At 42.1% G+C, this 23,966-nt stretch overlaps 1 protein-coding gene across 1 annotated transcript in view; it reads left to right on the forward strand.

The window, feature by feature from the left end:
* Nucleotides 1-510: 510 nt before the first annotated feature.
* syt3 (synaptotagmin III) overlaps nt 511-23,966 on the forward strand; it is a 48,780-nt gene continuing 25,324 nt past the window's right edge. Inside the window, exons 1-4 of the mRNA XM_053514033.1 lie at nt 511-686; nt 14,355-15,065; nt 22,970-23,368; nt 23,850-23,952. Coding sequence (XP_053370008.1) covers nt 14,918-15,065; nt 22,970-23,368; nt 23,850-23,952 — 650 coding nt within the window. The 5' untranslated portion in view covers nt 511-686; nt 14,355-14,917. The remainder of the gene's footprint in view (nt 687-14,354; nt 15,066-22,969; nt 23,369-23,849; nt 23,953-23,966) is intronic.

Here is a 23,966-nt window from a genome sequence, read left to right on the forward strand (position 1 = left end):
CTGTATTATTCTAAAATGCAAAATTGTTCACATATTGCAGCATGAATATAACATGATTATGGACACTACAGATTTTTTGTTCAGAAAAAAGCTAAAGTTAGCAACCTGAAATTTTTGCAATTCCATGTTGCATAAACTTCAGAAGTAGCTTCTTTGGCAAACACATTTTCTCTATTATATATAACATGAAACAATAAAAATTAAATCAGCATATGGACATATACAGTATATATAGAATGTGCAATGAGTCAAATAGTGTAAAAGAGTCGACTCAGTGGAGTGAATCGTATCGATGAAGTGAATCGAAATGAACATCGGTGATGTCTGTAGCACTACAGCCGACAAACAGAGACGGAGCTCGTTTAGTATTCCGGGCACATGGCTGAGAGGGGGAGGGTGGAGTGAGGGATGGAGCGAGGGATGGAGGGAGGGACAGGAGAGAGAGAGAGAGAGAGAGAGAGAGAGAGAGAGTATGAGAGAGAGAGAGAGAGAGAGAGAAAGGGGGAAAAACATGCTGTGAAGGAGGCAGGGGAAAAACAGAGCGAGGAGAGACAGACGGAGAGGAGAGAGACGGGAGAGGAGGAGGAGAGATGATCCTTATTCTTCTCTGCCTCTCAGTCTAGCCTGTGGCATCCATCCTTCTGCATCCCTGCATCCGTCCGTCTCTCCACAGCCCTGCACCCCAGGTACAGTACCCGAGCTGCTTTTATTCCTCTCGCTCCTGCATGGCATGTTGCATTGAGGAACATGATGATGGTGATGATGATGATGATGATGATGATGATGGATGACACAGATGATGCTGGTTGGGGAAACTAACAGATCGGGATAAAGAGGATCTCTGTGCGCGTGACTCTGCGCTTCCTGTATCGTCGTGCGGTAATAAGATGCAAAACTATTGTTCCCTGTGCTTCTGGAGCGTCAGATCGTGACTTTGCGTTTGCATTGCACGTGTGTGTGTGTGTGTGCGTGTGTGTGTGCGTGCATGCATGCAGAATGATCACATCTTTTACTGCATGTGAATCCCTCACACGGGGTCATAATGCAGCTATGGTGTGCTTCATGAGGAAACGTTCTCTCTCCGAGAGCAACGTCTCCTCCGGTGAGTCGTCCTGTCCCACCCAGGCGAGCGAACACGGACCCTCCGTCCCCATTCACACACCGCTGGGCAGCGGCTAATTCCCTCTAGACGAGGATGACGCTGCTGAGCAGGGCTCTGTGTGTGTGTGTGTGTGTGTGTGGAGGAGCTCGATCTACGGCGACACCCAGACATCCTTCTCCCAGTCTCATCTCGGTCCTCTCTCTCCACGGCCGGATAATTTAGGATCCAGTGCTGTAACAGAGATGAGCATCTACAGGCTGAGAAAAAGGGAGAGATGTCAAAGAAAGGAGTGTATGATATATTCATGTGTGTGTGTGTGTGTGTGTGTGTATGAATGTACCAAATGCCCTCAATGTTCTCCATGTAGATCCTGTCGTCCACCCTCAAGCCTTTCCTCCTAACATACACAGCTAGATTTTTTTTTCCACAAGATCTTCATGGGCTGTGCGTCCACGCTGAAACACACCTTTTCTTAAAAAAAAAAAATTATATATATATATATATACAGCTTGGAGATATTTGTGTAGCACGTTGTCACAAAGTGTGATTACAGAAACCCAGATTTATATCCCTAATGAGCCGTTCACTACTGAGTGAGAAACACTCCGTGCTGTGCAGTTACGGTAAAATCATCAACAGCAGAATCTGATGATGACGATGATGATGATGATGATGATGATGATGACGATGATGAGTTACTCTTACCATACTGAAACTGTTGATTATTTCTCCTAACAGTTCTATTCAACTGCAAATTAGAAACAGTTTAAATTTTTATTTATTATCTGTTTAATGTTGCATTAAATTAGTTGGTTCTTGTTCTCACATACGTAATAGCAGCGATAAACACTCGTTCCTCCCGCAGCATCACTTTATTGTCTCTCTTGAGAAACCGTAAAAGAAGAGTAAACTCCTCCGCCCTAAAAATAGGAGCCTTAATCATGACTGTAACTGGAGACTCCTTCCATAACACACGTTATGTGTTAAAACTGTCCATTTCGGAAATCATCATCAAAGGCACTATCTGTAAACCAGCTGTTGCTATAGAAACGATAGTGGGGTATTTCATTATAATTCTATTCCAACCTGGAGCGCCTGCTGTAAATGATCGAACAAACACTCGGGTTACAGTTTAAAGGTCCCATATTAAAATCTATATTAAACAAGTTAACGCTGGTCTCGGAGCTCCCTGGAGTGTGTGTGTGTGTGTGTGTGTGTGTTTTCACGCCCAAGCTGAAATACCCTTCATATACAGTAATGCACATTTTATACACCAAATTCCTTTTCCAAATTTGCTGTTTCATTGTCTATGTAAATGAGCTACTGCTGAGCCACGCCCCCTCCAGAAATCATTAGAGCTAAGCAACAGAATGGGGGAGGGGCATTCTTATATGAGGTCATATGTGACAGCTTGCAGTGTTAAAAAACTAAAAACTAAGGCTAATGCTTTTTTGATGGCTTTAGAGCAGAAAACACTTCTTTGGAGTGAGGGGCGTTCAAGTCAAACCGGGAAATTTCATAAACAGTCATGAAAGCCGTTGACAATCGACAAAAGACTTCAAGCATAGTGCTGCATAGCATAGTACTGTATATATATATAAACAAATTAATAACCACTGCAAAGAACAGCACAATCCACCGTGTTAGAATTTATCATCCAGAACACACAGGCATGTCTGAGACGCTAATAATGATGACTAGGATGGTTTAATCAGACATGTTAGCTAAGAAGATGTCCAGTATTTTAACCCATACGTGACTGAACCAGGAGGTGATGATACGATCCCCACCACAGTCACGGGTCTTTCATCTACAGCCCATACACACACACACATTCCGAGGTCGAGTGTAATCCGATAAAGCAAGGGGGAGGCTAAGACAAGCATGGGAAGGTGAGCTAGCTCAGGTTCTTACGCTAGGCTCCACGTCATAGTCCGAGCTGTAATAAATGAACGAATGAATGAAAGCGTGATCTGAGTCAAAAATAAGCAAAAGAAAAAAGAAAAAAGAAAAGAATTACTGATTGGATAAAGATAAATAAATAATAGCGATTTGTCGGGGCTGCGTGAAAAATCATGCAGGAATATCCTGTTCGATACACTCAGGAGATTAGCGCTCTTTGTCAAACCCAGCAGTCAAAGCAATCCGAACCGAAAGTCACGAAGCATCAGGTTTCTGCTGAGAAACATCAGAGACTCACCCTGAACTCGGCAACAGGCGAGGAAACCTATAACGTGGAATTCTTTGTGTGTGTGAAGAGGAGGAGGAAGAGGAGGAGGAGGAGGAGGAAAAGATTGATTTCTACTGTGTGTTGTGAGAAACCGGTCATGCCTGGCAGTGTAGACGTGTCAGCGGAGCGTCCAGGAAATCTCCGAGAGGATGAGGGCTCGCTAAGCCGACATGGTTTAAAGAGGAGGGGAAAAAAGTTCTGACAAAATAAAAGAAAGAAAGAAGATAAGAAAGATAAAGTGAAAGAGAGACTTGAGTTGCTATGTGTGTGTGTGTGTGTCCGATTATCGACGCCACAGCACACGCACACACACACACCCACACACACACACTAATTAGCTCATTTGGATTAGATGATTTAGAGTGAGAAGGACAGGATAATGCCCAGGCCACACTATCCTCATACAGTATATACAGAAAATGTCTGAAAGTCCTCAGAATGTTTTACTTTGCTTTTTATTTTATCTCGTTTAATTTTTAATTACATATTTACATAATCAACAACTTGCGGTGGAAAGTGGAATCTTTAAGGCTGTTATCATTTAGTTTTAATCAGATTAAACTCTTCTGTGTACACTTCAGGATACTGTCTGCCCTCTTGCGTTCCCGTCATCGTGGCCAGAGGTAAAGCGCGTCCCGGACAGCGCACAGTTCTGCCGTAGCTCTGGGGCGTGTCTGTACCGGTCGGGCCGGTGTGTTGTAGATCAGGAGCAGCACGTGGACATGCTTGTGTGGAGCGACACAATCAGATGCAGGCAGGTAGGAATCTCTGGAACCTGCAGTCCTCTGAATGACCACTAGGATCCAAGTGTGAGCCAATCCCCATAGAGTCCAATGGTAAAATGTCCACGGTCCAGTCTGGTACACAAATTGGTTTTAGTCTCCATGGAGGACTCATGATGACCCTGCAGAGAATGGATTTTAATGTAACTCATCAGTTACAACTGAATTAAATCATACATTAATGCATGGCCACTTTGAGTGACAGCAGCAATGCAGGTTATAGACCAGCAACTTGAATCGGTGTAAATTAAGCAACCAGAATAAATGTTAAATGGGTTTGGACATGGGACGACCTGTAGGACATGGATGACCGAGCTCAAGCCACTGTATTAGCATATTGGCCAATGAGTAGAGTCTATGGAATATCCTGGGTTTAGGTGAAGAGCACTAATTGGATCTGGAGCAATCAGTGCTCCACAGATGTGGTCTTCACCCTAAGCTGTACATTCTCGTGTTAATTCCCTGGTTTTTGATCATCTTTCAGGTTTCGAGTTTTATTGACTGCTCCCCTGGTTAATGTTTGCTGATGTCTGGAGCGCGGCCTCTTTCTCATTACAAGTATTGATTCACGGGTTTGGTTTGATTAAAGTTTGGTCGACCTGCATGTGCGTCCTGCCCTTCTGGGACATCAGTAAATCCTGCACCATATCACACCTAAGCATCAAGCTGATTATCGAACTTTTGCTGAATTGAAATAAATCTAACGAGAAAAATCAAGATTAAATTCTGTATGGCTGAAATCAGACACTAGAAAAAATACTAGAAAGTTTATTAGTATGGATTTAGTACATTTCTCCTGAAAGGACTATTATTTATTTATTTATTCATTTATTTATTTACTTTTAATGCATTTATATCTTTAATCTGATAGTTTATTTGCAATTTTTAAAGTAACAGAACATTGCACAAAATGTTATGATTGTAACATAATTCTTATTATTATAGACTTTAAGCTATATTCATTTGTACATTTTTAACTACTTTTGTACTTTTTAATTTGCTTTTGTGCTCAGTTTAAAATATTTTTTTAAATTTTCCTTTGTGTGTTTTTTTTATTTGTAGCATTAAAATTTTGTTACGTTATTTTACTTCCACTTTTTTCCTATAACAGTAGGTTTATCTATATTTCAATTCTTATTTCATTTATGTTATATATAAAATCTGTTTTTTGTATTTGATGTAACTTTCTATTTATGCACACTTTTCTGTTTTATTTTAAAGGTTTTAATAATGCAGGAATTAATTAATTGTAATATTGTATTATTACATGTTAATAGGGAAATTTTAAATGTGAACCTCCATAGATGTGATAACCTGCTGATTTGGTCGCCAGCTGACTTCATTTTATTGCCCCATAACGTTGCTGAGTCTAGACCTGAGTAACTGATCAACCCCAGATCATAACACTGTCTCCTTATTACCCTGACACGCCCTAGAATAGGCTCGATCTGGACCCATTAGGTCACATGACCTTTTTCCATCCCTACAAAGCCCAGTCTTTATGCTCTCTAGCAAACTGAAGCCCTTTTTTTCCTCCTGATTAGACTCACTGATGAGTGGTTTACTTAAGGCTACACAGCTGTTTAGTCACAATCCCTTAAGATTTCTTCACATTGTGTGTGTGTGTGTGTGTGTGTGTCTATAGAAATGCTCTTACTGACACTATTAAACACAGCTGCAAGTTCTACTGTAGTTTTTTTCTGATTTGACTTCAATAAGCGTTTATTATTCACAATTTTTCCAACCACATTTCGTCCTCTGAGATGATGGCTCACCGCTCCAGGGTTTAATAATAACCGTTCGTAACCAACGTTAGCAGTTTCAGCAGTCTCCTTAGTTGTTTCCTCTGCTTGATGTAGGACGATAATTTGATCTTTCTAAAACCGAGGAACATCTTTGCCATGACCCCAGGACGTGTCCTCTGACGTGGTTGTTTAGGAAAGAAATGAGAAGCTCCTCACTGCATCAGTTAGAGTTAAATAACATGTTGCAGCTGAACCGTATTAATCACTGCAGGAATTATCCAATGGGAGCTTCTTAACTACTCGCTTAGTTACATCCAGTAAGTTCGGCTCGTCGCCATGGTTACGTCCATGGGTGTGAATTAAATTTTGAACTGCGAGTAAAATTTTGATGTATTTAAAATTACTTTTATATATATACAGTATAAAACGTATGTGTGTGTGTGTGTGTGTGTGTGTGTGTGTGTGTGTGTGTGTGTGTTTGTTTTTTAAGGTTTACAATTTTTATTTTTTCTAAAGTAATGCGGAAGAGGCACCATGTTGGAAACTAAATAAGCAATATTAGCGTGTGTGTGTGTGTGTGTGTGTGTGTGTGTGTGTGTCTCCATTGTTGTCCATACGATCAATCACTGCAAGCTTTACAACAATACACAGAATCACGTGATTGCATGACTGTCATTGTGAAGTAAATCACAAAGTTAAAAAGCAGCTCTATGTGTGTGTGTGTGTGTGTGTGTGTGTGTGTGTGTGTGTGGAGTGCGTGGTGTGTGGAGTGTGTGGGCTGACTGGACGCCTTTGTATTTGCAGAAATTGCGTGTAGAGATGAGGCTCTTATCTCAGCGTGGCAATAACAGGTCATTTAAAGCGATTTGTGGGAGACTCGGTCATTACTGACTATACGCTCCTGCAATACCGCTCCGCTCACTTGTGTCTGTGTGTGTCTGGTGTTCTGTTATGGACAGTAAAGTGGACAGATAAATATTTATTTTTCCTTCTGTAGACCTGACTCCCGACAGTGCTGAGTGTACCTGCGGCCCTGGATTGTAAACTCATATGCCTGATGTTCTATACAGTACACAGGTTCGATGTATGATCTTATACTGTACATTACGCTTCCTGCACAATTTTTGAGTCGATCAGACAATGTATGCTCAATCTGTCGACGTTTAGTTTCTCCTTCAAACACATTTCAGGGTCAAAATGATGACAGAGTCATTTATCCACTTCATTACACCAGCGAGTGCATCTGAAACCGAGGCTGCTGATGACCTACAGCGGAGATGTCGCCAAAACGTGCCGGGGTGTAACAGTATGACCCCACTGGGGCTCTAATGTACAGGCGCAATCACTGTCACGTGATGCAACTGTCTCTGATTGTCTCTGAAAAGACATGTAAATATATTTGGAATATATCGACGTGAAACCTCAATTCATTAATTTAATTAACCTTAATTTATGATCCCACTTAAAAACCGAACTGGAGGTGTCTCCCTTTCAGATACCACAGGCAGTAGTTTTGATTTAGGCGTGATTTTTTTTTTTTATTCTATCTTAAACATTTCCAGCTAGTACACCTTTAGCGATAGCTGTCCACACTGTTACCTCTCCCAAACCATCCTAATGCCTGACTCGAACTGGAGGCTCTTGTCCATTAGAGATCCAGCCCCGGGTCCAGCCATGCGCTCCATCAAGACTCGTTCCAACCTCATCTGTCACCTTATCTTTCTCTTTCCCCGATTTTGGCACGTCTTATCATTATATATTAAGTGCGGGTCTTGTTTCAGCCCTCCTTACTTTGGTAATGCCTTAAAGCTGTGTGCTTCATGAGGCTCCAGGTGGGCTGCAGGCCTGGAAAATGGTGGCATTGATGACTAACTGGTGCTTAACATTAGCAAGAGGTAAAAAAAAAAAAAGAAAAAACAAGTATTTTTTTCATTATGATATTGTAATAGTCAGAATAGATCTACCTTTAAAAAAAAGTGCATTTGTATTCTGCATTCTGATTGGTCAGAAGGTGTTGATTAATTCTCTCTAAACGCAGCTTTGATATTAGTGCAGATCCATATTATTTCACTAATATGTTCTAGTTTCTATAGTAACTGGCAAACTAAAAGCTTGCGTACTTGTTAAACTTTAAGGAGATTAAATGCTTAATTAACATTAATGAAAGGAGTCTCCAATGTAAGCGCTTGTAAAAGGGCTCAAACATAACGTAACGTTTTTTGACACCTTTCAATACGTTGTGGTTTCTCAGTAATGTGATAAGATGAGAAAGAGAGAGAGAGAGAGAGAGAGAGAGAGAGAGAGAAAGCTGCTATAATGTAAATTGCTGTGGAGTAAAAGGAATAAAACAATCGAGTGTGTGCTATATAAAAAACCTCTGGATGATACCAGTAACTCCACTTGTTCATCACATGTTCATTCAGTATTTTATGAGAAAATGTTAAATCATTTATTACTTATCGCATCCCTCATCCTGCTCGGAGATTAATTATCACCACGGCGGCTCTGGAGACCGACCTTACGGGCACCGCGGTCTCCGAGACGTGATAAGTCGGCCGTGATTCGGGTCTGCTGCTGCGTCCCTCGTGTGATTGGACAGTGACCTCACCGGTTGCCAGGTCACGTCTGTGGTGGATTGCTTTTCCTGTGGATATTGAACCGGAGCTGAGACTCATTCAATGAGAGGTTTTGTGTTGCAGCGTGCCGGAGCGTGGCGTGTGTCTGGCGTCTGGGACGGCGTGTGGATTTCAGAAATGCCGTGTCACTTGTTTTCGGAGTCACTTTCCTGCTTTCTCAGATACTGTAAATATTAATAGTGACAGAACGCTTACAGCGAATGTTTTAACACCACTCTGTTTAGTTGAAACACGAGTGAGAAAAAAAATGTCTGGATCAGACAGAGGGCTCAGAAGTGCAAGATGGAGGAGTGTGGAAACGATGGTGTGAATGGAGAAGGTGGCGACGGAGTGAGATAGTATTGAGAGCTTTTTAATGGAGATGGATTTTAACTGAATAAGGAGGTGAATTAAAGATTTTGGAGCTAAACAGGTGCTGGGAAAACTGAGTACAAATATACAATATATAAGCCAAAAGTATGTGTACCCTTGACAAAAACACCCATACATGGCCTTTCTCCAAAAGCCTGAAGCACACAGTTTTCTTTCTACAGTGTATCATCAGCAATTTCCCTATGAGAGCAAATACTCATCCAGCATGAAGATGCCCCTGTAAGACCAACAGCTCCATGAAGACATGCTGTGAAAAGAGTGTGTTGGAGTGGGAGAATTTGAGTTTTTCCGGCACAGAGCCCTGACTGAACTCGACCCCACTGAGCCATCACCTTTGGGATGAACTGGAACTGAAGCTTCCTCGACATCCTTTAAGTCCTGTAAGTTGTGAGGTTGGGCCTCTGTGGATCGAACTTGCTTTTCCAGCACATCCCACAGACACTCGATCAGATTGAGATCTTGAGAATCTGAAGGTAGTGTCAACACCTTAAACTCTCCATTATGTTCCTCGAACTATCCCTGAACAGTGTGTGCAGGGTGTCAGTGTTATCCTGCTGAAATAAGACCCGGTCATTAGGGAACACCATCTCCATGAAGGGGTGTAACTCGCTATGTAACAGTGTTTAGGTACAGTAGATGGTAAATGTCAAAGTAATAGCCACTTAGATGAAAAGACCTAAAGCTTCCCAGCAGAATATCACGAAGGGCATCACACTGCCTCCATTGACTAGCCTTTTTCCCATAGTGCATCTCTTTTCCAGATAGGTGACGCACACACACACACACCTGTCCACCAAATGTGCTCCATCAGACCAGGCCACCTTCTTCCGTTGCTCCGTGGTCCAGGTCTGATGCTCACCTGCACTGTGTGTCCTGACTTCTTACTATCAGAGCCAGAATTCACTTTTTAGACGTTTGAGCTACAGCAGCTCTTCTATTGGATCCGACTACACGGGCCAACCTTCACTCCTCACATGCATCAGTGAGCCTTGGCTGCCCATCACACTGCTGCTGATTCATCAGTTCTCTTTTCTTGGAGCGTTTTTTTGTCAAGTGTCCACTTCAGACTGGGAACAACTCGAAGGAGCTGCAGTTTTGGAGACACTCTGACCCAGTCGTCTAGACATCACCATTGCTGAAGTCACTCACATCCTTACACTTGCACCTGAATCCTGGTTCCAACAGATTACCTTCTACAATGGAGTGTTCACATGATGCATGACACATGTATACGTACCACCGCTCAAGAGGTTAGAATTTATATAAAGCTATAAACCCTAGTGGTTGAAATTTTATGGAAAAATAAATGAATTGAATAATGAATTTAACGTATTTACACAGTGAGATGAAGAAGCTTGATTTAGTTGGAAAGTTTAAGAAAAGCTTCATGGGTAAATTGTCTCCTAAAGCTGGTTGAGAAGATTCCCTGTGTCCAAATCTTCATCAGGAATACAGTTAGGATTTTATATTTGTTTTTGTTTTTTACTTTTTGTCAACAATTTCATATATCAAAAGAATAGAGTAGGGGTGCACATACTTTCCATTATATTTCAAATCTCTGAAAGAGTATCACCAAGATACACAGAAATTAAATAATAATAATAATAATCAAACATCATTTTTAAATGTTTGTTTACTTTTATTAAGAATCATGTAATGCATTCTCTTGCTTTTTCACATTCTTTTTCCAATCTGTCAACTCATTCTGTTTTCTCTCTCTCTCTCTCTCTCTCTCTCTCTCTCTCTCTCTGTCTCACTCTGTCTCACTCTGTCTCTCCCCTCATTCCTGGCCAATCGCCACTCATTCAGGTGCCAAGCACCCATCTTTCATATTGCGATACGCAGCATTTTAAAGTCAGACTGATTTACAGATATGGAAATGAAGTGTGTGTATTTTGTGTGTGTATTGTGTGTGTGTGTGTGTGTGTGTGTGTGTGTGTGTGTGTGTGTGTAGAGTGGGGGCTTTTTAATGCGCTCTAGTTTTTACAATAGTCAGGATGTCGGATGGACGGTAATAAATGTCAGAGTTTCTTTTAGCCAGCATCTCAGAGCTGAGGCTGATTGCGGAGAGAGAGAGAGAGAGAGAGAGAGAGAGAATGAGAGAGAGAATGAGAGAGAGAATGCATGTAAGCCCTGACCCAAATCTCATCCATCACACCTTAAAACCCTCGATTGATTGATAAATTGACAGAGGATGAAGATAACGAGGGAAGAAAAGCCTCATTCGGGACTGTAGATCCTTATTTAAAGTGAAACTCCGCCCATCACATTGACAGTTCAGAGACAGAGTTCAATGACGCACTAATAAGAAACCCAGAGAACCATCAAAACCAACTCCAGACTCAAAATCCCAAAATGCAATGCAGACTGAGCTGAGCTGTTTAGCGATGTGTGTGATGCTGGGTGTGGCGGTGTTAACGTCAGGATCAGCAGGAACTTTAGAGCTTTGGAAGCTGATCTGTTTCAGCAGTGTGCGAAGAGAGTGGAGAGTAAAGCGCCGCTGCAGCACAGGCGGCTCGGTGAATCCGCTCAGCAGGTAGCGCAGGTAATCCAGGAAAAAAAAAAAAAAGCCTTAACATGGATCCTGTACATGACTCAATATCATGTATTAATTACAAACATTGATATGCAAGTCATTTAGTGTGGTTAATGTGATCTCCTTTGAAACCTGAAAGCAGACTCGTGATTGTTCTCGTTTGTACGTTTATCATCCTGTCAGTTTGTCGTATCGTTCCACGCTCTGTTACAGCATAACTGCTGACACACAGAGTTTTTTTCTCTTGGATTGAAATTCAGGCTGAAAGACGGCACTGATCGAGCAGAGATCGAGACAGGAAAGACATCCTGTACAGATAAAAGGGTTTATATGCTGGGTGTTGAATAGTGGCCCTGACCCATGTGGCGCGTTAATCTTTGAAATTATAAACCATATAGTCAATCAGTCAGTCATAACATTACAAAGCAAAACATTATGCCCAGTATTGTGACGCTGGGGCAGCTCTGTCCATTCACATGGTCTCCACAGGGTGTCCTCTGGTGTCAGAGACAAAGACGTTGGCAGCGGACTCTTTGGGTGTTGTGCGTTACGGGGTGTTGGGGCATCTGAGGATCAGATTGGTTTGTCTGGTGCATCCCATGGGGCTCAATCGGATTGGGATCTGGGGAGTTGAGAGGCCAGTTCCGTGCCTTGGGATCTTTGTCTGCTGGACCCTGTGGGCTGTGGTGCACTGGGTGTTCTGGAACCTTTGTGCTGCATTGGACAGGTTGCCGTTTGGTCCATGTGGGCATGTTTGTTTGTTCCTCAGGTGAGACTCAGGTGAGACTCAGGTGAGACTCTCCTCCATCAACACTTATGAGTTACGTCTGGGTTTCTAAAATCAGTCTCAGGTTTCCTTGTGCCTGTCACAATGAAGCAGTGGGTTAAACAGTGACACAAGTTTGTCCCAAAGCATTAAAAATGACATACTATACTCCTATTCTCATTCTGGCTGCTTGATGTTCTTTCTGTTTCACTCCTTTTCCAAGCAAACTGTTTCAGTGTCTATAGCTTTAAACAAACTGCCTCAGAACACGTCTTTGTGGAAGTGACTTTTTCCTAGCGAATCAGAACGCAGAGACAAAACAAGGTGAAAAGAAAGGTGTTCAGTAGCAATAGATTCATTGTTTGTTTATCCTAACGTTCACGATTCACAGTGAGATCCTCATTATTTAATATAATAATAATAATTGAATATAAAAGTAAAAAAAAAGAACTAACAGCTCATGTAAAAAGTGCCAGCAAAGCTTGTTTTTAATGTAAGCTTGATGTAAAAAGGAGTCCCAATAGTCTGTCTTACTATTAACATGTTTCATTTATATTTCTCTTAATCAACTTATTTCTAGTCGTTCCGTAAGTTTGGCGCTGTTCAGTTGGTGGATTGTAGATGGTGTCATCCAACCAAAACACAGCAAAACATCAGACCAATGTTGAGATACCATTGAAATAATTACCTCAAAAGAACAGAATTTTAACAGAATTTTATTTATAGTATGTGTTTCCTTTATTACATTTATGGCATTTATGGCATTTCCCAGATGTCCTTATCCAGAGGACATCCTTATACATCTCATCGAAGCAGCTAAAGGGTTAAAGGCCTTGACAAGGGTCCAACAGTCACAGCTTCAGTAGGCCAACGTCTTAACCACTAAGCTACCCCTGCCCTCTTGTGCCATGTACTGTCCAAAGATGTTGGACACCACGCAGCAATGGCCTGTGTGTCCTGGACATAGCACTGCTGATCATGCTATTTTCTTTTTCTTTCAGCCACGTCCTGAGGTAAGGGCTAGTTAGTTTTTGGTAGTTATTTTGTGTTGCTTGTTATTTCAGAATGTTGTACTTACTAGACGCAGTAGCAGATTCTCTGGTGAACCTGTGGCTCGCATTTAGTGCTCTCACTGCTGTGGCACGTGGTTGTCTCAGTCAGGGAACAGGCTTAGTTACAACACAAAATCCCAGCAGGTGGAGCCTTTCAAAGGTGTTCTTCAGTAAAAAAAATAACAATGTTTTGGGGTCATATTTGCAGCCTTGTGTTAGCCAGTGGTTCGATGTTATCCCAATGCAATGTTGTAAATGCTGGTCCAATGTTAAATTAATAAAGTAAGTCTAACTTTCAAAAACACATCGATGCTAACGATATTGCAACAAATATTTTAGCATTTCTAAACCGACGTTCCGCTTGGCGAAGCAGTGTCTTTAACTGCAGCAATGCTAAATCAAAGCAGACTTCTTTTCACAATGCATGCAACATTAAGCCAGTATTAAGTAAAGGAAACTAATCAAACATAAACATTTTTCTTTTCTTAGCAGAAGAACAAATTCCTTACGTAAAAATAGATTTTATCCCACTGAGTCTGGAAATGAAAAAGCCTTGATTGAGATCTTGTCCTGAATGTCCTTTAACTCGTCTTGTAGTTATACCCGGGGCCTATACTCTTTGATAAATTGTCATTGAGGGACACTAACTGGGAAAGAAATGATTCTTTATCGAAGAATTCCCTTTTGGAGGGACATGTGTCTAGATTTATTGCATGTGGATTTGTGGTGAGAGTGACAGGAGGCGTATGGGAGTAAAGAGAAAGAAAATGAAATGCAGTGTGGAAGAAGAAGTAAGGGAAGATAGAGACTGGAGCGAGACATGGGAGGGGCATTGACCTGGTTTCTGTACATAGAATGAGCTCAGGGCAAAGCGGCACCGCCAGCCAGATCTCTTAGATCCGTAGTCACAGGCGCAGTCTGACACACGAACGGATTACACACCCACGTTTTTAGCGGGCAGATGACTAAGATGGCAGGCTAACAATGGCTTCGTCCTCAGTGCGTCTGAGACTATGGAACTCCAGAGGATTGGAGTTGAATACTGAGCAGATGGTTAATATTTGTTTCTTGTTATAATTTAATGCCCATCACCTTATTCTTTCTCTCTCTCTCTCTCTCTCTCCCTATCTCAGGCGATGTTGGACATTCTTCCAAAGCAGCCGTGAACCACAAAAAGCTTGAATGGGGAAAGCAGGAGAGTGTGTTAGTGTGTCCCTGAGGAACTACACAGCCCAGAATTTAACTCTGCTCTGAGAAAGAACGAAGGAACGAATTCTGTACCACTTTCTCTGCCAAAAATATCCATGGTTACTTCACCATGACTAGGACTTTATGCCGTCGGAAGCATCTATAACAACAATTAGAATGTAAATGAAAAAAAAAAATCCTGGAGAAATCTGATCCACTTTCTGTTGCAGTTATTCTCATCACGTTTCCTTGATCAAAGACCCGATGCTGTCACGAAAGAGGATGAATGTGGCTCCGAAAGCGATGGATATGGAAGCCATTAAGAGCCCCAATTAACTAAGTGCTACAAACGAGATATTTGAATGAAGCCTCTTTGTCTCTAAACAAATATAAAAAAAAAAAAGAAAGTGGCCTAAATTTTTTCCCACTCAGATCCCGTCCGGTTTGCGTGGGCAGGTGTGGGGCTGTGCCGCAATTCGTGGGTTAGGAGTGCGATGCGGATTGGAGGATGTCAGGGGATTGGGAAGAAGACTTGTGCAAGAAGGCGCTGGTGCTGGTGGAGGAGCTGTGCTTCCGCTCGGGAGGATACAGCCAGACCGCCAGCTGCGAGGAGTTCAGATACATGTTGAGGGGACGCAACGGACATATTGACACAGGTAATTAATCATATTCATATTCATTTATAATCATTACAATATGGAGTATTCATATTGAATCACAATAACATTAATTATGAGTGGTTATTGGCCATGCTTATTCAAATGAGTCTGAAAAAATAGAACGTCCTTGTGCTGTGCTGTAAATGGCACCGATTTTATTCTGTAAGGACGTATATGACTTGGAGGCACAGCGTGATGCTTTGGCTGCCCGACTTACCTGACAGGACACCTTCACGCCTTCTTTTAGTCGCTGTGTTAAGTTTAAATCACAGGGAAATTCGGAACATCAACCTACATTTGTGTGAGAACCCAAAAAGCATTAGCAAGGAGTGAAATCATGCTAATTTTGTTACATAAGCTAAGCTTACATATTTGTAATAGTGTCACCTGCTTAGGCCACACTTCTCAAGGTCAACGTTCTCAAACGTTTTTTTTTTTCCCTTAACCACATGTTTTAATTTGACCAAACCTTCCCAGAACCTTTATTTAAAAGTGTAGACATACACATTTTTAACTGACATAAGGACAGTGGTGGCTCAAATGGTTAAGACTCTGGGTTAGTGCCCCAGAGTGGCACAGTGGTAAAGTGCTTGCCCGTCTCGGAGATCGCTCCAAGTGTGTTACGCTACCCTCAACCATGCGTGAATGAGTAGTTTAAAAATATGCAGTTGGCAAGCATCACGTGGTTCGGATGAGAAAACGCGTGATTGTCTTCTGCCCCCCCGACTGGTAGTACTGTAGCCTTGATGTGGGAGCCCCCTAGTGACCGGTGGGAATAGGATGGGACTAAATTAGGGGGAAAATCGGGGAAATAATAAAAAATATATGATAGTAAGGTGGAGGGTTTGAGTCCTAGCACTGCCAAGCTGCCACTGTCGAGCTCCTGAACAAGGCCCTTATGCCTGTCTGCTTCAGGAGTGCTGTATACTGGGAGCGTCTGCATTCAGACCCAGTGGTCAGGCACATGTTTTCTACAGCGGTTTAGCACACTGTTTTAGCATTTCTGCAAAAGAAAAAATAACATACATCTTGCTAATTTGTTCTTCCAGTCTTCAGTTAACATTAGTCACGCTAGGTTAGTGTTTAGGAACCTCACGAATGATTGCTGAACTACATGACAGAACAGCACTACAGAGATCTCTGCAGAGAGCATTAGATTGGCCGATTGCTAAAAGTAGTCCATTCGCTTGATTGAGCTCAGCTATTTATCTGTATCGCCAGGATGGACGACGACGGGTGGCGCAGGTAGCACAAGGGAGCCTGTCCTGTTTACACAGACGAACTCATTACTGTTTACAGTTCTATGCTCTCTCTCTCTCTCTCTAGTCTCTCTCCGCTGAAAACGCTTTTGCTTAACAGGGAACAGCATAAAAATAATACACCTGTGCAAATTGGTGCAAAAAAAAAAACAACACCCGGGCATCCCAGGAGGTATCCTGAATCCCATGAAAGGCCAGGAATAGAGAGCACTAATGAGAGTAATTCAATCACACCGGTGAAAGAGACCTAGATTGAGTTGGCCATGGTGAAAAAAAAACGTCCTGTTTATCTGGAGAACAAGAGGATGCTTTGATTTAACTAAACGCTGACCGCTTTGTGTTAATTAGCGGAGCAGTCTGGAAGCGGACACATTTCATTTCGTCCCAGCGTGTCGTGTGCTACACAACCCCGCACGAGTGAAAACGCACTTTGGCTAACGTTATTAGCATGTTTATTAATACTTACTCAAGGGACGTGATCCTGCATTTAATCCCACCCTGGTTATTAGATATTAAATCACGATTAAAAGAGAAACATGATTCAGGTATTTGCGTGTAGGCAGTGAAGTGTTGAGTGGGATTGAAACGAGGTCCGAAAGTCTCCGGAATTTTTTTGCATAAAAAAATATTTTAAAAAACAACACATTGTGCTCAGAAACTAATTGTATTAATCTTTTGCATGTACAGTATATTTTCCAGGGAGCAAGCTAACATTGTGATGTCATGCAAGTTTGTCCACGTAAACGCATGTAATTCCATCCTTGAAGCGTGACCCAATAGAAATCAAGATGTGATCTTTTGTTACTTTAAAACATAACCAGGGGAAATTTTATGACTTTTCTCAACAGTTTCAATCCTGCGTTAAGAACTAGCAATAGATACAGTACAATCACTTTAAAATGAGATCATTCTCCTGTAAGATCCTCTGTTTGGAGCAGATTATGTAGGGGATTCAACATCCCATGTTGTGCTGTTATAGGAAAACAATGAGTGACAGGTTAGTGTCATGAAGCAGAGTTACTCCTCCCAGGCTGAAGTTGATTCGTTTCCTCTCCCCTTGTGTCCCTAAGTGTTTCATTCCTCTTACACGGCAGCAATTTATCCACATTACGTTTAATAGGTTACATTAATAAGTTCCTGTTGTCATTTATTTCACAGCAGCTACAGTATAACCGGTCGTTCTTTTATCAGCCTCTGTTTATTGACACTACGTAGCACAAAGAAGAGTTCCGTCTTCTGTCCTAAACAATTTACAGCTTTAACTTTGACTGTTACAATGCCTTGACACTGGATACTCCTTCAATGTCCCCAAAACAAACATCTTCTTATTAAAGCTTGAAGCATCTGCTGTACTTGTTCATCCAAATGAGCTGTTACTATAGAAACACTTACAGTTAATATCAGAACATAACATGCATAGCGTTCTTGAATTAAAAACAACATTCGACATTGTTTTTTTTCCCCATAGCTTAACAGCAGCAACAACAACAAAAAAAAAAAGAATCCTTAGAAAAGCCTGACTGTGCTGAGAAATTATCTCAGTAACAACGTCTTCAGTGGCTCAAGCTACTACAGAATGAACATGATCCAGATCTGACTGCAGTTAAATGGACCACAGTGCAGGAAGTTCAGGTAATCAGATCAGGAGAGATCAGCTCGGGTGAGAGGCGAGGTCTGAGTCGAGCGGAGCTGCGTGCTAATACATCTCTACCATTTCTTTCTCAATCTCTGTTGGTCCGCGATATAAATAACTGACGCACTCAGACCTCTGAACAGCAAAATCGCCAATGTGATTCCAGAGTGGTGTGGAGAGAAAGCGAATTGCGAAAACTCTAAATGAAAAGAACTTCTAGAACTTCACCTGGACCTCTGGGCAGCTTTGAGTTCAAATTCTGATGAACTGGAAGGATGGCGAAGGTGGCAAATACGTACGATATAAGAATAGAAAAGGTTTCTAGGAGCATCAGGAGCATTAGCTGAGATTGTTCTCTCCACTTTTTTAAGGTATCTTTATCTTTGCACATGAGGTTTTATCAAAATAATAATGCGCAAATTTGAATATAAAACAAATTAAATATATTTTTATTACGTTTAGGGTATTTGTTGTTGTTTTTCTTGTTTAAAAAGAAAATACTATGCCTCATTAAAACAATATGCATTTTCTGCCATGTTTAAATAAAAATGCAGCAAATCAAACAATAATTAATTGTCAAATCCATGTAAATAAACACTTTCCTGTTGAATTTTGCATTTTAAATACTACTTTGCAAGAAAAAAAAATATTTTTAAAAGTAAAGCAGGAATTTTACATTAATATGAAAATATCTTATTTCACATAACCTTTAACACTCGTATAACCCTCACATAACTCTCTCATAACCCTTACATTACCCTCACATAACTCTCTCATAACCCTCACATAACCCTTACATAACTCTCTCAGAACTTTCTCATAACTCTTATAACCTTCTCATAACCCTCAAATAACTCTCTCATAACTTTCTCATAACACTCTCATAACCCTCACATAACCCTTACATAACTCTCTCATAACTCTTATAACTCTCGCATAACCCTCACATAACTCTTTCATAACCCCCACATAATTCTCTCATAACTCTCTCATAACTCTTATAACACTTGCATAACTTTCTCATAACCCTCACATAACCCTTACATAACTCTCTCATAACCCTCACATAACCCTTACATAACTCTCTCATAACTCTTATAACACTCGCATAACCCTTGCATGATTCTCACATAACCCTCACATTACCCTCGCATAACTCTCAAATGACTCTCAAATGACTCTCATAACGCTTGCATACCTGTCACATAACTCTCACATAGCTCTCACAAAACCCCCATGTTACTGTCAAATAACTCCAACATTAAACTTGTGTAACGCTCACATACAGTAATGCTTTCATAAATCCAATGCATAACTCTCATGTAAGTCTCATGTTACATTTGCATAACTTTCATACTGTACACCAGTTGTACAGCTCTCGCATAACTCATAACTCTCGCATAACACTTACGTAACTTTCACAAAACCCGTAATTTCAGTTGTGAATGAGGTGCTAACGCTGCACTTTATTCCTGCCTGTTAGATGAGCAGTTGCTTGTGATGCACATCACCTAGCAGGCTATCTGATTTCTCTCGGGAAATTATATCCAAATAAAATTAGAATACAATGCCATAAACAGTACATCTCAAGAGAGCAAAAACGTCTGTGCCTGTAAATGTAAAAGCTTAATGCCTTAACGTTTGACAGCTTCAACTATTTTGGTTACGCTGCGTTCGATCAGGCTGGATAAACCGCCGGCTGCTTTCTGCCTCTGGTGTGCTTTTTATTTCCTCTCTCCTCTGGAAAGGGTCGATGCGTTAACCCTTTTGGAAGAGCAAGCAGGGATTTATTCTGACTTCTCCACACTCTTACACTCGCCTGCTGCGTTTATTTTCCTCTCCATCACTGTCCACTTGGCTTGTCTCTGCCTTTCGCTTTCTGTCTTGCAGGCGAAAGTGCTCGCCGCTTTTATTATCCTGCTTCACTCTCTTTCCATCTCCCTGACAGCACACAGTAAATACGTTACCCTGACCAGCTGGCCACCACGTCCAATTCAACATTCGCACCAATCTGTTACCTTCCATCTCTCTGTTCAAAAATTTTGCCAATTCCTTCTGCATTCCCATTCTGTCCTTCTGTCCTCTTTCCATCCTGTCATCCCTTATTCCCGTCTCCCATTTCTCAGTGGTCTTGTCTCAAAAGATCACTTCTTTACATCCTCCATTTCCAAGATCTTATTTCTTTTTTTTAATTATTATTATTATTATTATTAACAACAAGCCAGAGATCTAAACCAGAGGAAGAAGGAGGAAAGAGAAAGGGACAGGAATGGAGAGAAAGGGAAAAGGCATATGGAGTAGTGGTGAGATGGAAATAGAAAGCCGAGCTCCTTTCCTCTAACACAATAAGAACAAAATAGATTTAGTGTGTGTGTGTGTGTGTGTGTGTGTGTGTGTGTGTGTGTGTGTGATTGAATAGAGAAAGCAGAGATGCAGAAAAGAAGTAAAAGAGTGGGGGGGGGGCAATAATGTGGGCTGGAAAAAGAGTGAAATATCAGCATGAGAAAAAGGGGTGGAGCCAGTTGTTTTCCTGCCATAGGTATTTATTTGTAAGTGCCATAATATGAAAGGGGCGTGACCAGGTAAATAGTGCCATAGAGCTGAGGGTCCAGTTGGGGGGGATGGTGCAGGGTAGCTGAAGGGACATGGCCAGGTGAATGGGACCAGAGAAGGTGTGGTCTTGGGAGATGATATTAGAGAGTTGAATGGGTGTGGCCTATGGGATTATGACAGATAGATGAGGGGGGTGTGGCATGGGGATGATGCCAGAGGTGTGGCTTGATCAATTCTGCCGAAGAATTGATGGCGTCTGGCCTAAGTATTACGTAGGCTGTGGGGGGGTGTCCTGGCGGATGGTGCCACAGAGATAATGACGTAAGGCCTCGTGGATGATGCCAGAGAGCTGAGCGGGTGTGGCTTGGTGGATGATGGCAGAGAGTGAAAGAGGGGTGTGGCCTGGTTGGATGGTTCCACAGAGATAAGAGGTTGTGGTGGCATGGGGGTGACACCAGATAGTTGTTTGGGGGGTTGGGCTCATGGGATGATGACAAAGACCTAAGGGGGTGTGGCCTGGTGGATAATGCCAGAGAGCTGAGTGGGTGTGTCCTGGTGGATGATGGCAGAGAGTGAAGGGGGGGTGTGGCCTGGTGGATGGTATTACAGAGATAAGAGGTTGGGGTGGCATGGGGGTGACACCAGATAGTTGAGCGGGTGTGGCCTGGTGGATGGTGCCACCAAGCAAAGTAGGTGTTGCCTGGGGATGATGTCAGAGAACTGAGGGGCAATAAATTGGGCATGGCAGGGGTGGGGGATGGACAATGCTAAAATATTTTAGCATGTCATTCATGGACAAAAAAGGCCTATGGGTGTTAGCTCTGTATCAGCGTCAGCAATGGAGGGATGGTCTCTGTACCTGTCAGTCACAGCAAAAGAAGGCATAGATTCTGTATCTGTCGGTCGCAACCAAGCTGTGACCTGCGTGGGTCAATCACAGTTACACCAGCAGAGAGACAGGACTGAAGTATATTTACTTGTTTATTTTTAAACCCGACATCAAGGTTAAGGCCTCCCACACAGACGGATGCAGTGCCCGTTCCATAGACAGATGTTTTATTTCGTCTCTGAGTTTCAGTCCTCACCACCTCTTCACCCCAACCTCAATCCAGCGATGATTCACTCAAACACTCCGCAAAATATGTCATAAAAGTGTCTGTGATTAAAAGCTCCTATTAGAGGCTTAATCAGGGGGCGAGAGACGTCTGTGTGGAGAGAGTCATCGTACTGACAGCCTTTTATTCCCTGGAGGAATAAACCCACCCGCTGCTTCTCCGCTTCTCCAGTCAGGGACTCGGGATTATCCGGGGACTGGATTCTTATTTCTATACACAATGCTACGTCTCTTTTTTTGTTACTCTCTGGAGCTCTTTCTCATCTGAACTTAGAAAAGGAATACTCTTTCTCCTTAGTCTGTCTCTAATCCTCTCTCTCTCTCTCTCTCTCTCTCTCTCTCGCTGTCTATCGTTCTCATTCTCTGCACACATATGCCCTCAGAAACCATCCTGTTACTGCCATATGTGCATGTTCATGATGTGCAATAGAAATAGCATTAATGATTTCTTTCACTCCTTCTGTTTTTTTTTCTTTTTTTACCATATTTCTAAAAATTTTACTAATGACCTTTTAGCTACGTACAGTAGGTGGACGCCCCATTCGATAATTTTTAAGCAGATTTTTTACTAAAGGATTGGAGTTTTTCCTGCTTTCAGTGCATCAGACAATTGACCCGGCTCACCAGCAGGAGTCGACTCATTTAGATCCTAAAGTCATTATCATTTAAATTTTTTTTTTTCATTTCTTTTATTTCCTTTCTTTACAATTGTCTTTTAACATTTTTCCTCTCTTTTTATTTTTCTTTTTATCTTTTTTTTACCCCAGGTCTCTAATTTCTTTTCTTCTTCTTTGCCAAATGTATTTTCTTTTCCATCTTCTTCTTACACTCTTTGTCTCTAACTTGTTAATTCTCTCTCTTTCTCTGTCACACACCATTTGTTCCCTCTTTTTTGGCCTTTTGCTCAAATTCTGTTTGTTTTAAGCCCCTCAATTTCTTTATTCTGTATTGGGTTACTCTCTGGGCCTCTGAGGTCTCCAGGCTCCTCTCAAAAAGAAGAACGCTGAAAGAATTCAGTAGTATCAGTAGCTGCTCGAACACGAGGCAGACTGATGGACACATTGTATTTTTGAAGATGTAAATTCCCCATTTTGGGATTGATAGTCAGGTTTATTCTGAGTTGCAGCTTTACCTCTGAGAGTTACACAGCACTGGTTCTGGAGACTCCTTACACAAAGGAGTCTCACCTCACCTTAACCAGAAATCCATTTAATATGAGCATGCTGTACCTGTCCCTGCTGCTGTTTTAGAGCATTGATCGATGCCCCTTTTGTCAATTTATACCCTCAATTCAACTGAATAAGGCTTTATTGCTCTGTCTGTGTGTCTGTCTGTCTTTCAGAGATCTCGGTCAGCCTTCTCTCCGTCATCGTGACGTTCTGCGGCATCGTGCTTCTTTCCGTCTCACTCTTCGTGTCTTGGAAGCTCTGTTGGTTGCCATGGAGAGACAAAGAGGGCGGTGGTCTAAGCCTGACAGCTGGGCTTCTCCCTGGAGGGGCGGGGCTTCACGGGGTAGCTGGAGGCTCCTCCCTCCTCCCCCCTTTACTGCACAGGAAAGACACACACTCGTCATCTTCTCTTTATCCGTCTCTGGCACAGGCCGGCCAGCACCACCCTCACTTCTCTGACCTGATGGGGGTGGAGGGCGGAGGGGCCATGGTGGTGGGCGGGGTTGTGGGCGGTCCTCAGGAAATGCAGGAGCACTCCTACCTGGACATGGACTCCTACCCCAATAACGCAGGTGAGACATAACTGTACAGCGGCTGTGAGTTGATTGTTGGTAGATGATGCTTTAGTTGTTTGTTCTTTCTGGGTTTTTTTGTCTGTTTTTAAAAAAACTATGCAGAAGAATCCAACCGTAAACAAACTTACAGGACGTTTACAGTCCAACATCATAAACCTTTTTTTTTTCTCTCATTCTGTAAGTTATTTAAAAGTCCTGCTGAGACAAATCAAACCTTCAGCCCAGACAGAGGCTTTCTGTGAGCTTTAGCCACAATCTCCCCCTTTTTCTCTCGGCTCACAGACCACTCTGGTTCAAACACCTAGCTTTTACATGAACAAACAAACGACTGGTGTGCATTAGGAGACACAAACTGGTGCAGACGTCAGAGTATCTCTGCGCTGAGAGCTGAGAGTTCCCTTATTGTTCTTTTAGTAAACGTTGAACACACGGCTGGGTTTAAATGTGAAAGAGACATGAAGTCTTTCTTTCTCTTTAGGGAATATTAAATTGAGTCAGACGTCTCCTGAACTGCCACCTCCTGACACGGTGTCTGCTGCAAAGGACCTGACCAACGCCCACCCGCAACAGCCTGCCCCCAGGTGTGTGACCTTTC

Source organism: Clarias gariepinus, chromosome 16 (assembly GCF_024256425.1).
Source record: "Clarias gariepinus isolate MV-2021 ecotype Netherlands chromosome 16, CGAR_prim_01v2, whole genome shotgun sequence".
In the NCBI taxonomy this organism is placed as follows: Eukaryota; Metazoa; Chordata; class Actinopteri; order Siluriformes; family Clariidae; genus Clarias; species Clarias gariepinus.